The following is a 14,184-nucleotide window of genomic DNA, read 5'->3' as shown; positions in this document are numbered from 1 at the left end:
CGACAAGGCTGCCCGTTTTCCCCGATCCTCTTCGCCTTGGCAATTGAGCCGATGGCCGATTACGTCAGGGAGCGGCATGCGCGGAGGGGGGTGCGGTTGAAGGACTCCCCTGAGATCATCTCGCTGTATGCGGATGATGTACTACTCTTTATAAGAGACCCAGCTGTTCATCTGGACCCGATCTTACGGGACGTCACCCGCATAGGCACATACTCGGGGTTCACTATAAATTATACGAAATCTGAGATCCTCCCCCTCACTAGCTCCACGATGCAGCCCACCACCGAGTACCCGCTCCGTTGGTCCCCGAATGGGATTAAGTACTTGGGAGGCCAGGTGTCCCTCGCCAAAGAATCGCTACTAGCAGACAACTACCAGGCAGTAGCTGAGCAAGCCGAGGCGCGCTGGTGTACCCTTCCACTATCACTAGCTGGCAGACTCTCGCTGGTAAAAATGATCCTGCTACCCAAGTTGTTGTACATATTTGGTAATGTTCCTGTCTGGCCGGGTAGGAAATATTTTACGAACCTGCATAAATTGTTTGCTCAATTCCTATGGCACTCTGGCACGGTGCGTAAAAAGTGGTCGGATATGTCACTGCCCTACGACAGAGGGGGTTTCACAGCCCCAGACTTGCTGCGATATTAGACTGCTTCACAGGCGCAGTTCGCATCTTACTGGTATCCTGGGCCCCCACCCCGTCCCCACGTCAAACTTGAGGTTCTGGCATCGGCAGGCACTGATGTCATGTCCTTGATTCTAAACTGGCAGTATGTGCCGGACTCTCCCATTGATCCGGTCCGGACCACGGTACAGGCTTGGGGCCAGATATTCAAAACTTGCGACGAGCAATATCCATACTACAAATGGCTCCCCGCCTGGAAGTTTCCCTGGCTGGAACCCACGTATGACACCGCCCTGGCGCGCCATTGGGAGGCCCTGGGATACCACGCCTTTACCGATTTCTATCCAGAGGGACAGTTTATAACACCGCAGACGTGGAGGCCGGGGCACTCGGGTTCCGTTCTGGAGCTCCTGCCGTTCTACAGACTCCGCGCTGCCTTCCGAAATGCATGGCCTGTCTTCCCCATTGAACCCCGGGACTCTCCTGCGATTGCTTACATCGCCAACTCGGGTGGCGCCCGCGGGGTGGTTTCCTCATTATATAAGCTCCTCTTGACCTCGCCCTCTCCACTTCCGTCCAGGGCCCGTGAGGACTGGGCCTCCGAGCTGGAACTGGTACTTACTGATCAACAGTGGGAGAAGATGTGTTCCCATACTAGTAGAGTGTCCCTAAACTTCTGCTACCGCACCATACAATATAAACTGCTCAACAGGCTGTATTACACTCCAGGTAAAGTGTCAAGGTTTGCTTGCTCCGATCTTCGCCTGTGCCCCCGTTGCGGTGCGGAGGGCGCTGACCACTTGCACATGTTTTGGGACTGCCCGGAACTGGCCACATTCTGGAGTCAAGTCATAGAGAAACTGTCTGAGATCACTGATACTGAGGTGGACCCTGATCCAATGGGGGTTCTGTTTGGGGTGTTGCAGATTGGGGGAGCGAGAGACATTATTAAGTTCTTAAATGTAAGCTGTATCATAGCCAAAAAGTGTGTCCTATAAAGCTGGAAGAACCACAGCCCCCCCACATTCCAGAAATGGTTAAATTTACTCACCTGGTCCCGAAACTGTGAGGAGGAGTTTCTGGGTATGCTCCCAGTACGTTCTCGTCCTTGAAACATATGGTCTGCATTCAACAGCTACTTGATTAGCTTAAATGACACTTCCTCGGTGGATGAATCCCCCTAACGTCCCTATTGCTGTTCGGCACCTTGGTGCTCTGTGATATGTTATTACTCAACCGCTGTTACTATAATTTTGCCTATATGTTCTGTATTCACCTGTATATGCAACAAATTTGTGTCTATTGCTCAGATGTGTGTGTATGCCTCTTACCTCTGTCAGCAAAAATAAAAGTTAAAAAAAAAAAAAGAAAGCATCCCCGAAATGACACGAGAGAGCTGTTACATAGAATAAGGCCAAACAAATTTGGGGTTTTTAGGTGGAGTGTTCCGCCTGAATTTTCTGTTTAAATTATGGGTGGAGAGGGTGCATTTTACAGCAAAAATTGTCTCCCCAAAAAGGTTTTTAAAAATCCCAAACAATTGTTCAGTCAGTTTCACAGGGGCAACACGCTGTTCTTGGAAGCAAGACCGCGCAGAGCAACAGAGGTTCGAATCCCAGATCCGGGCTTAGAAACAAAACTCAGGTATAGTATTAGGCGCGTTATAAAAAAACAATTAAATAAATAAATAACCACATGGAAAACACCAGGTCACCAATAGAAGACGTGTATTTCCTTTTTAATATTCAAGTTAGGTTGGCAATATCTTTTTTGCAGGGGCAAATATAAATACAAAGATTAGCAGGTGGTGTCCGGTAAATTGGTGGGCTGAATTTATTATGAGTGTTGATGTCTCTTGGAGAAGATGTGTTCTCTTAGTAGGAGAGGTGATGATGACCTAACCAGGAATCTGAAAGAGTTACTCTCCTTTTCATGAAGAGAGGGTTGTAGAATTCAGATTCCATAACTAAGGAAATAAAAAAGGGAAATCCTGATGCTATCAGGAATCCAGCCTACAGAGCATAAAAGGAATGGGGAAGCATTCAGAGATGGTCAGCTATTACAAAGCATTTGCAGAAATCGGCATCTGTTGGTAAGCAGCGGCAGTGAACAGTCAGCCTGTAAGAGCAGCAACACAAGACCAGCTGCTGGCAGAAGACTGCATGCAGCCCTACTCCTCGCATGAAGCTGCTTTTTGACAAAGCCAAGAGGCTGGGGCAACTATCTGGGGAATCCTTGGCCCGTAAAACATTGATGGTGGTGAAATTCTATGAGCAATGCTTGCCTGACAAAGCAGAGGTACAAGGCTGGTGAAAGTGTCTGGGAATCACTCGCATGGCAGAACCGAGAGGCTGGTGAAATTCTCTGAGCAATGCTTGCTTGAGAAAACAGAGGTACAAGGGTAGTGAAAGTCTCTGAGGATCACTCACATGGCACAGCCGAGAGTCTGGTCAAATTCTCAGAGGAACATTGGCCAAACAAGGCAAAGGGCTTTGCGAAAGTCTCTGAACAGTGCTTCCCAGACACAACCAAGAGGCTGATGAAAGCCTCTGAGATATGCTTGTTTGACAAAGCCAAGAGGTTCATGAAAGTCTCTGAGGATCACTCACATGGCACAGCCAAGAGTCTGGTCAAAGTCTTGGAGGCACGTTGGCCACAGGGTTTGGGAAAGTCTCTGAACAGTGCTTCCCAGACAAGATCAAGAGGCTGGTGAAAGTCTCTGCGATATGCTTGTTTGACAAAGCCAAGAGGTTGGTGAAAGTCTCCGAGGAACACTTGGCTAACAAAGCCGAGAGGCTGATTAAGTTTTCTTCTGTATGTTTGCCTGATAAAGCCAACAGGCTGGTGAAACACTCAGAGATATGCTTGCCCAACGAAGCCAAGAGGCTGATGAAAGCCTCTAAGAAACATTTCCTTATAAAGCCAAGAGGTTTGTGAGAGCTGCTAAGAGACAGTTGCCTGATTGATAATGTCAAGCAGTTGCTGAGAGCCTCTGAGAAGCAGCGACTTGTGTAGGCGAAAAAAGTGTAGGAGTCTCTAGGAGAATCTCTTCTTACTGTCTAAAATTTTACCTGACTATCTGCAATAGAAAAAAAAACAGCTTGTCCTCATTAAATACTGTTGATATTTCTGTTTCCAAGTATTTGATTTAATTTTTCAAAGGAATGTTTCAATAATGTTGTTAGGGTGGCGCTTTGGCTCCTGCTTAGCACCTCTTGAAACCTTTGGATCTTTGTCTCCCAGGATGAAATGTCTGTGAGATCCTTCCCTCATTCTTTGGTATTGGGACTCTGTTTCCCATAATCACAGCTCCAGAAGTCTTCTGCTCTCACAGAACTTATCAGACACGTAGTTTGACTTCAATTCCCAGAATTCAGTGTCTTCACCTTCCTTCTTTCACAGTCTTTATTGTGCTCTTTGGTATATGATCCTAAATTATCCTAATTCAGTGTTTGATCTCTCCTTTTTGCGCCACATTGGGCACTTTACACTGGCTAAAGTTCCCATAGCCTAATGTTTGAGCGTTCCTTGAGCCACAGTCTTTATTGGACACTTTGGTACTTGAACTACAATGACCAGAATTCTGCACCCACACTCTCCTTCTCCCACACTCCTTTCAGGAGGCTTTGACACGCAAAATTGAATGGTTTCAAAAAACACCTTCATGGTGGTGTAGATTTACTCAACTATATCTGATCTCATAATGCCACAAAAAAATCAATGTTTTGATGCTTTTTATTGGACTAAATAAAAGTATAATTTATAAGAAGATAACAGATCACTGTGATAAAACGTGGAGTAGATGTATGGCTGTACAAACCTAACAATACCACTGCATGGATGGCTGACTCAAGACCAACCTCGGGAAGGAGTGCAACCACTCTGGAATGTCAACCGCCAATGATGTCGCGGGACATAACATTTAGAGGCAAGAGATAGGCTTCTCACTATCCTCGAGGAATACGTGTGTGTACATAGTAGGGTTAGGACAAGGAAGGAACAACATAGTGCATCTTGCATCCATACAGTCTTCATTCGCACTGCTATTGAGTATGTGCTGCTGGCATTCATCACCCTAGAAGTCTCAGCATTGTTGCCTGTAACATGGGCCTGTGAAACAAAGGGATATGCACACAACCAAACGACAACTCAAATGGCGACCCCTTGCACGGGCTGTGAGCACCCTTCTGCATATATATCGGAAACCGAGATTCCAGCAGCCCAGCGTCAAAGGTGTGCCCCTTACTGCGTGCAAAATATGGAGGAAGAGGCGCTGAAGGGTTTGCTACACCTGGGCCTCATTGAACCTTTGGTGTTAACCGTAAAACATGCAGTGTTTATTGATTTAGCATGTTTCACTGCCCTGCCAAATTACGAGTTGCACAAGTGAAACTCACCAAAACTGCCCGCTCTGGTGTGGAGGAGGTTTCCGCACAGTGCCGCATATGGGAACCACATTTGAGTTTGGTGTTATATTTCAAGGGACATACTGCCGAACTCTTAATGAAGCGCCTATATTTTCTGAAAGAGCCAATGTGTAAACAATGAAACCAGGCAACATCAGGGAGGACCCACTCAAATCTGCATAGACATGTGAATCCTGGGCACTGCCATAGAATGTGAATGTCGCTAATTACCAATCATCAACTTTCAATGCCTAGACACACCCTCTTAACCGAGCAACCGCATTCCCTAAATCTCAAGAGCTACTGCCAACACCTGGAATGAAAACATTTCAAATAAAGAAAGGACTGTTTCACTACATAGGTTCTGAATATAAGGAGATGTATAAAATGGTGCTGCTCTATCGCACAAGGACAATTATTCAGCCTCATTATATGTTTGATGGTATCTCAGAGATAATTCTGCTAAAATAGAACCAAACTGAATTACTGTTACCGCCAATTAGTCCAGCAGTATCACCGCCGGATTAGAAGTCACGATGGTGGTGTAAATCCCCATTTTATTTTGTCCCTAGGACTCAATGGGGGGTTTTCGGCGGAATTACCATGCACAGTAATTCTGCCGAAATTGGGTGGAAAGTTGGTAGATTTACCTCCAGCACGTAGCTGGAGGTGAATCCTCCAACCTTCTGCCCAACTCATAATTGGGCGGTGCGGTAATGCGGTGGTATACGGCTGTACCACCTCGTTTAATCCACACCACCCAACTCGTAATGAGGCCCATATGTCCTAAAGCAAAACCGCATGCTTTTGAGCTAATGTATCCACAATGCATTGCGTATTGGCTCTGCACTGAAGGGTGGCGCTATGACACGTGGCTACTTAGCTGAAATGATCTATTATAAAGATTTCAAATGGAAGGTTTTTTGTATGCATTATATAAAGCCACCAGTACATTGTCTGAGTTTTAGAAGATGCACAGCATAGGGAGATGTTCTAAGAAGTAATCAGAACTGAGAATATTCCCTCTAATTATTTTTCTCAAAGTGCGGAAACGGTTTGCTTTTATGCGCACATTATTCTCCATGTGCGCAACTGACTAACACGGTAAGCCACTTTGTGTAGTTAGTGAGCTATCATCTCAAAAGGGAGTGTGAAAGGGAATTCCAACACCCCTAATCACTGAAATTCTTTTCAAGTCAGAATACATTTTTTCTACATATACTCGCTACAATAAAACACATGTTTCAAATGTGGTTTTAAGACAGCTCATAAACCAGTCCACAAATTCAAGATGTGCCACAGTACCCAGTAAGAGTATTCCTGTGCAGAAAGAAATACATGTATGTACCAAAAGAAAGCCTTGTGTAACCAGTATATGAATGGGTTTAGTCAGGGGTTTTCCGGTCTCAAGTGGCAAGCATGGCTCAGAGGCAAGGTACAGCATTTATTGGAAAGAAATGTTCATGTTTGTGCCAAAGAAAAAAACTGGTTATTTATTCCTATTTATTGTGCGATGGCTTATAACAAACTTTGCACATGCATTCTTACACACAAAGTTCACAGCCAACTTATTAAAACAGAGAAAAAGCATATTTAAAAATGTCAGTGTAGCTAAAATTAACGACATTTGGTTGCCTCCTAAAATCTGATACCAGAATTCTCTTGTTGATAAGTATCATATACACAATTCGTGAAGTGCAGTCATCTCAACATGTGCCATTTTTCACAATCAATTAACAGGTGGTCCAAAGTCTTGTTACATGATTCAACTCTACAAAACCAGCAAATGCTCGAAGCACGAGGGTTTGAGAGCCTTGCCCCAATAACTTCATGAGTGGAAAGTAAATTGAAGCGAAATCTTAAAAATTCATGGCGCCAGAAAGAGTTTGGAAACGTATAGCAAATATTGGTTTTCAAAACGTTATGGCTGATGGAATGATGACAACAACAAGGAGTGTGAAAGAACGCATGATGATAAGAGTTGACATGCTATTAGAATGGAGTCATTCAGGGCTCAGGAGAACATGCCTCCAGGCCTCTCATAATTTGAGTGCAGGCCCACAGAATAAGGTCATCTGTGTACAGTCACCAATTCGAAATTTCTTTTGAGAATCCGTACTATTAAAAGCCATCACTGAGAAAAAGATTGTTGGCAGGTGGAATATATGTTTAAGAAGGCGTATAAAAAGTGAAAAGGGATGGGGAGAGGAAAGAGAGGTGAAAAGCAGGAGCGGAGAAGGCAGTGTAGGGGTGGGGAGATGGATATGCGGGGGATGAAACACCCATTTTATTAATAAGGAAATCATTATTCTCAAAAAAAGAAAAATTGAAGGGCAAATATAGCCCATTCTATAAAAGGAAAATTCATATGTGTGACATATAACCAGATCAACAGAAATCCTGCACCACAGCATTACATTGCCCTGCGGGCAGAGCGCTGGTAGCATTTGGTCATAACCAACCATAACGATAAGAGACAGATCAGCCACATTTACTCATCAAAAAACAGACAAATAATCCAAGCAAACAATTTTTTTTTTTTTTTTTTTGTATATAATTGTATTACAATTTTTACAAATTCTGTCCAAATTTTTGTGTCCTTGCTTCCTGTTTTCCTTTGTGACTATCCTGGGATTTTCTGGTCAATGGGATGTTTGAGAGCTTTCTGTTGTTATTTCTTTTTCGTCCAGTTTCAATTTTTCCAAGAAGGTCGCTGTGGCCACCGTCAAAGATGTGGAATTGCCACACATTAGCATATTCCACCAAGTTTCTTCACTTGCCGTTTGGTACCGAACTTTGTGTGGTTTAAGATAAATAGTTCGCATGGATGCCGTTCCTGCGCAGTGGATAAGAAGATGGCGTAGTGTTTCACTTTCCCTCTGCTCACAATATCTACAGTTTTTAGTTGTCGACTGTTTTCTTCGAAAGAGGATCTCATTGGTTTTCAATAAGTTTAACCTTGCTCTCAAGAAAGTTGTTCTCAGTCGCTTGTCTGGAAACTTTTTTAGGTAATTTCTGACTTCGTCTACTTTTTGGGTGTTCATAGTATGATGTGTATTGGTTGTGAGCTCTTCTGTTTTATCTAAAGTCTCAATCCAGTCTTGTGTTTTCAGTTTTTTCTTTACTTTTCCCGGGATCCTTTCTATTTCCCATTCAGAACATCCAATTTTTTCTGCTTGTTCCAATAGTCTGCTGTACCAACTTGATAGCATTGGGTTTGATCCACTCTTCATCTCTTGATATATTATCTCCAGTATTTTAGGCCGCGGCTGCCTTATGATTTTACCCAGGAATAAGAGACTGTTTCTTATTACCAACGATTCTAAAGATTGGAGACTCAATTCACATCGAATGATTGTCGCAGAAGTGGAATTTGGAAGTTGTAGTACTCTCCACCAAAATATACCTTCTAATTTAGCCCACAGTGACTTTGGCAGGTATAGCATGGCCTCGGCTCCATAAGTCAAAGTTGGACAGACCTTTGCTCTGTAAAAGTTTATTAATGGGAGGATTGAAAATTTCCCAAATTTTCTGTCCAGAGATCTTGCCTGGTCTGCTAGCGTTTTTGTTTTGGAGATAAGATGCTCTTGCATCGTTATTTCAATTTTGCTCGACGATAGTTTTACCCCTAGGTAGGTGCAGCTTTTCACTATTTCTAATGGCTCTGAGTTCGCGAACCATTTCTTTCTTTTTTTTGTTCTCGCTGGTTTTTCTAAGATCAGGATTTTTGTTTTAGATATATTAAGTTCCAAGTCATTTTTCGTCAGATAGGCTGTGAGGCTGTCTATTTGTCTCTGTAGACCGATTGCTGTTTGATCTAGCAATAAGATGTCGTCTGCATACAGCAATCTTGTCACTTTTGAGTCGCCTATTTGAGGAGGAAATGATCTGGTGTCGTTTTCGGGATCTGCGATGTCGGCCATGTAGGCCTTATATAGTGCCGGTGCCAGGGGGCAGCCTTGTTTCACGCCTCTGTCTGTTTTTATGTTTTCCGACAATAAGCCAGCTTCATTGAGTCGAATTTTAATCGATGTTCCGCTATATAGCGCTTTCACTTGCGCGAGAATGGCTGATGGACATTTTTGTTTCTCCAGTTTTTTCCATAGTTTTTTTCTGTTCACGCGATCAAAGGCTTGCACCAGGTCAATTGACGCTATGAATGTTGATGGTTGCCCCTCGAAGACCTTTGATTTTAGTATGCTAATCAGCATAATGTTTACTGATGTACCGAGGTTCTTCTCGAATCCTGATTGAAAGGGGTCAGTTGTTTTTGCCTCTTTTTGCCATGTCTGCAGTTCATCCAACAACATTGATCCGTAAAGTTTGCCAAGCACATCTAGTAGTGCGATTGGCCTATAGTTTCTCGGATCGTCCCTTGGGCCCTTCTTATAAATTGGGACGATGTTTGCAGTCTTCCATGTCTCCGGAATGGTTCTCGAAATCCTAGATCTTCTAAAGATTTCTGCTATTAGTGGGGCCCAATTTTCAGCATCCTGCTTCAGAATGGCGTTGGAAATGCCGTCAGGTCCGGGGGCCCTGGAGTTATTTAGTTTCTTGATCTTAGACAAAATGTCCTTCTCTGAGCATTCTGTCCAGTTAGCCTCTTCTTGGATAATCGTTGTTACTTCCCCTGGAGTGGGGTCATTGTATAACTCGGTGAAGTGGTCACTCCATTTTTCTTCTGCGACACTGTTTGTAATTCTTGTGTCCGTGGGCGAGATTTTGTGTTTTATAATAGTCCAAAAATCTCTTGAGTTCTTTTTACAAACTGCTCTCAGCATATTCTCTGCGTCCATCTGATATAGTTTCCATCGTGTCGCTTGTAGCCAGGATTTATACAACTTTTTAGTTTTACATGCCAGGTCTACATTTGTTTGCGTTGGATTTGTTCGTGCAAGCCGAATAGCCTTTCTTAGATTTGATTTCTTTGTTCTCAATTCCTCATTGTGAGTATGTAAATGAATTTTGTCATCTACTCTTTTATGTCGTGGATGGAGATAAGGGATCAAGAGAGGCGTATAATCCAAGCTTGCTTTCTCTGTATTTAAGGTCGCTTGTCCATTATAGGCTTCCGTGATCGAAGTTATGCCTTCTGTTGTGATTTTTAATCGATTTCCTTGATGGTTTAGTTCCAGATTTTTCGACATTGTCACCAACATCTTTTTTTTTGCTGGCCATATTACGGTTAGTAAATTATGGTCACTGGCCGTAGTCTTCACTACCTTGAAGCTTGTGATTAGGCGATACAACTCTTTAGAGGCAAAGATGTGGTCAATTGTACTTCTTTTACCCGCGCTTTCCCATGTTGGAATTCTGGATTTGGCTAAGTCTAGGGAGTTTAGATTGTACAAGTCCCTGGAATCCATCAGTTTGGCCCATGCCGCACCTCTCGTTGTTGATTGAGTGTTGCTCATATTGTACGTTGATCTTTCCTTCTCCGATACCGGGCAAGAGGCGTTTAAATCGCCACATATCAAGATGTGGTCCATATCATACATCTCTGTTGTATCTGTAAGGATTTTCTCCACCTTATTTAGAAAGTTTTTTGTCTTCGTTATCGACGGGTTCCAGTAGATGTTTAGCACCAGGATAAGATCTCGCTTTAGTTTTTTTTTTTGCCGGGGGTCCTCTTTATTCCATTCCAGCAATGTCGCCTGAATTGTCAGAGATGATATCAGGTTATGAACTATTCTAAGAACTCCGCCAGTTTTTACAGCTGTCAGCAAGCCTGAGGTAGGACGTCCTCGTGTTCCTTTTTGTGCCGGCGAGAGTGATACTTCAAAACCATCCAGGCTCGGTTGAGAGAACAACCAGGTCTCCTGCAAAGTTATGAGGTCGAAAAGACCAAGGTTGACATCTCCTGGATGAGTCAGGTGAATGTGGCCTCTTGTATTCCAGGAGCCAAGAATAATGTTTTGATCCGGTTCTTGGGTCACGTGTAACTCCTTTAACGTCTCTCCAACGCAATTGTCAGATTGACGATTTGATTGCTATTTCCCCACATATTTTGTTAGTGCTGTAGAAATCCATGCCCATTTATTGGTGTTTTTTTCTGTTTCTTGCGTCTGGATCTGTGTTGATATGTTTCTACATGTGATACGTTTATCTTTTTCTCTGCGGGACTGTGTCAGAAACGGCCCTTTCGGGTATCTTGGGGATAGTCTTTGTGGTTTCTTATCGTTTTGTGTCCAGTTGTCTTGAGAGGAAGAATTTTCTTTGCTCTTGTCTCTTTCTTTATCCTTTTTCTTTCTTGAACCACTTTGATCTAATGTTTCTCGTGATTTTCGACGTTCATCTTCTTCCTTTTGCTCTTCTCTTTCCGGTGTGTAGTTGTGTTTTCTCTTTGTTCTAGTTCGTCTTTCAGTTACAGGCGTTGTCTTCCCTGGTTCTTTAGCGTTTGTCGTATGTTTACGTTTTTCTTTTGTGTCGTGGTCATCCTCTCTTCTGTGCCCTCTTTCTTCTGCAGTTGTTTCTCTTAGGGTGTACCCTCTTTTGGCTAAATCTCCTGCCACGGATAACAGCAGTTTCTTCACTGTATGAGATGTGATGTGGAGGAAGATACTATCCGTTCGAGCTTTATGTGCGAACTCCACTATATTTAGGTCGACACTTTTGATTTGGTCTCCATTTGGTACTTTTTGTATTAATCTCATGGTTTCTCTCCTGTTTAATAAAAGCTTTTCTCCCTTTTTGTCACTTTTTTCTAATTTCAAGGTACGTGATGAGTTACTCTTATGAGTAAAAATTGTTGATGTCCGGGTGGGATTGGATTGTGTCTGGTAAGCCGCAGGCCTTCTGTTTGATCTCTTATTTCTTTCTGAGTGTCTCTCACTTGAGCCCGTTTTTTCTCTTCTTTTATTTCGATTCTCTGGTGTTTTTATCCTTTTTCCATAAGGAGAGGTTTCTGGTTTGTGTTGTCGTGTATTTTTGTAGTATTGAGAGTGTTGTTTGTGACGTGTTCCGCTATTGGACGTGTTTCCGGCCCATTCTCTCACATGCTTTTCCTTTGTGTTCTGTGCAGGGCAATCCCTGACTTTTTCGTGTTCAATTTTGTTTATCTTTGTGTTGGCCACTCGGAACAACGTTTTCCTTTCTGGGGTTATCCGACTTCTTCTATAGCTTAAGTCGTCCGTTTTATTTATTTCTTTTCCAGATACTTTTGCTTGTAGCTGCTTGTGTTTGACCCTTTGTTCTACTATTGGCATGCTGTCTTCCGCAAATGACACCTTTCTTTTTTTATTAATTGGACGAGGGATTTCTGGTTTTGAGTTTTCAATCGAATATGTACTCAGGTCCAACAAGTTTGGCAAGCTCTCCTCCACCCGTTTGCGATTAGCTTTCATGTTTGTCTCTTGTAGTTCGCTTTCTATATTTTTGGTTTTTTGGGCTATGCCAGCTATCCATTTGGAAATGCTCAAATTTGCGTTTTTTTCTGTAGTTTGTTTCTCTTGTACTGTTGACCCTATAGTGCTTAGTTTATCTTTATGACTTGAACTGGTTTTTGAGATCTTCTGTCTCTGGGGTTGCGGGGTAATTTCATTTTGGTCCCTCATTTGCTGAATTTCTTTGTGTCCCTCTTTTAGTTTTTTTTCCGTTTTCTTTAATTTCATGTCGTTTTCTTTGGTTGTGGTCAGTTCATAATTGGTATCTGCTGTGGTTTCTATTAGTTCCTCTTCGTAGCTGTTTTGTCTGGTCTCCCTCTGGTTAGTTTGAGAGTAAGAGGATACTGCTTGTTTTTTGAACTGGAACACCTCAATTTTATCCGTCATGGTGCCTTGTTCCTTTGTGGAGGCCTTCCAGGTCTCTAACGTTGTTATGTATCCTTCCAAATGAATTAGCTTCATGTTGCATGCTGCTAGTACTGAAGTGTGCTCTTTAAGTGTTTCATTTATTGTTTCGTACAGTTTCCCAAAGGGTGCCAGAGCAATGGTCATAGCTGACATTACAGGTAAAATGTCCAAGTTTTTGACTGGTGATTTTTTTTCTTCTTTTTTTTTCAATGGAGTTCCAGTTTCGTTTTTCGCTTTATGTGGTGTGGATAATAGAACTCGTAAGGCATCTGTCGAGATGTCTAATTTTTTATGTTGCGGCGAGCACTTCTCACCTATAGTATTCTCTCTTTGTTTTAGCATTTTTTTATAGTTCAATATTGCCTCTGCCAATTTTATTTCTTCTGGATTCCACATATGGCTTGATTTTGGTTTGACCAAGTCATCCACTTTCTTGTCCTCTTTCTTGTTTTTGTTTTCGTTGTGTATAATCTCAATGGTTTTTTCCACTGGTTTGTCTGGCTGTATGTATCCCAATTTTTGGTTTTTGTTATTTGTTACCTCTGGTGATTCCCTGGCTTTATTGTTTCCTTCTGTCTGAATAGAGTTTGATATGACTTCCTGTTTTTTTTCAATGTCCTTTTCTGACGTTATTAGTTTCAGTGTTGATTTGTTTTTATCTTCCTCGTGCTCCTGAGGTCTGTTCTCTGTAGTTGTCTTGTCTATGCCCGTTTTAGTTGTTTCTGTCCTTTGGCATACAGGAGGTTGGCTTGGGTGCCAACGTATGTGTGATAGTAAGACTCCTCCCTCTGTCGATTTTTCTGTCTTCAGTGGGTTTATTTTATTTTTTTTGGGGGGATGGTGGAATTCCTGCCAAGATTTCTAAATCGGAAAGCTCAAAACGATTTACAATCGGAGGCTTCCCCAGTTTTTCAAAGAATCTTCCAATCGGGTTGTTAGACGGTGTTAGCGGTTTTCCCATTTTTTTCGTTTGCGGCTTTGGTGGGAATCTATTTTTCGGAGTCGATGCCTCAGTGGGATTGTATTTTTCCCCTCCTAAGCTTTTTGTTTGTTGTTCCATTAAAAGCTCATTTTCTTTATGACTAGAAAGTATTTGTGTTTCTTTTCTTCTTAGATTGTCCTCAAGTAACTGTTTTGTTGCTGATTGATGAGACTCTTCTTCTTGCTTCTCTAGTTGTAGATAAGTATGTGTTTTTGCCCAGTTATGTTCTCTCAGGATGTTTACTTCGTCCATGTCATCTCCTTCCAATTCATCTGAGTATGATAGGGTAATGTTCTGACAGCTAGCATCTCTAAGCTCTGATTGATTCTATTCCGGGCTGGGCAGGTCAGATCTCACTGTCACTGGATGAAGGTTGCTTTC

General features: G+C 42.6%; 2 protein-coding genes across 2 annotated transcripts in view; one reads left to right on the top strand and one right to left on the bottom strand.

Moving 5' to 3' along the window:
- Positions 1 to 14,184, top strand: part of SPTB (spectrin beta, erythrocytic) — a 524,484-nt gene that overhangs the window by 40,963 nt on the left and 469,337 nt on the right. The window lies entirely within an intron of this gene.
- LOC138527174 (peptidyl-prolyl cis-trans isomerase G-like) lies at positions 11,022 to 12,965 on the bottom strand. Its single transcript, XM_069638280.1, has one exon. The coding sequence runs from the start codon at positions 12,963 to 12,965 to the stop codon at positions 11,022 to 11,024; it is 1,944 nt and encodes a 647-aa protein (XP_069494381.1).

The sequence above is a fragment of the Ambystoma mexicanum genome, chromosome 14 (assembly GCF_040938575.1).
Source record: "Ambystoma mexicanum isolate Mex_15411 chromosome 14, UKY_AmexF1_1, whole genome shotgun sequence".
Taxonomy (NCBI): Eukaryota; Metazoa; Chordata; class Amphibia; order Caudata; family Ambystomatidae; genus Ambystoma; species Ambystoma mexicanum.
This window is presented reverse-complemented; position numbering and strand designations above follow the sequence as displayed.

What these genes read in the sequence shown, in the direction of transcription:
- LOC138527174 (XM_069638280.1), bottom strand. Translation starts at nt 12,965, where the DNA reads ATGACCATTGCTCTGGCACCCTTTGGGAAACTGTACGAAACAATAAAT.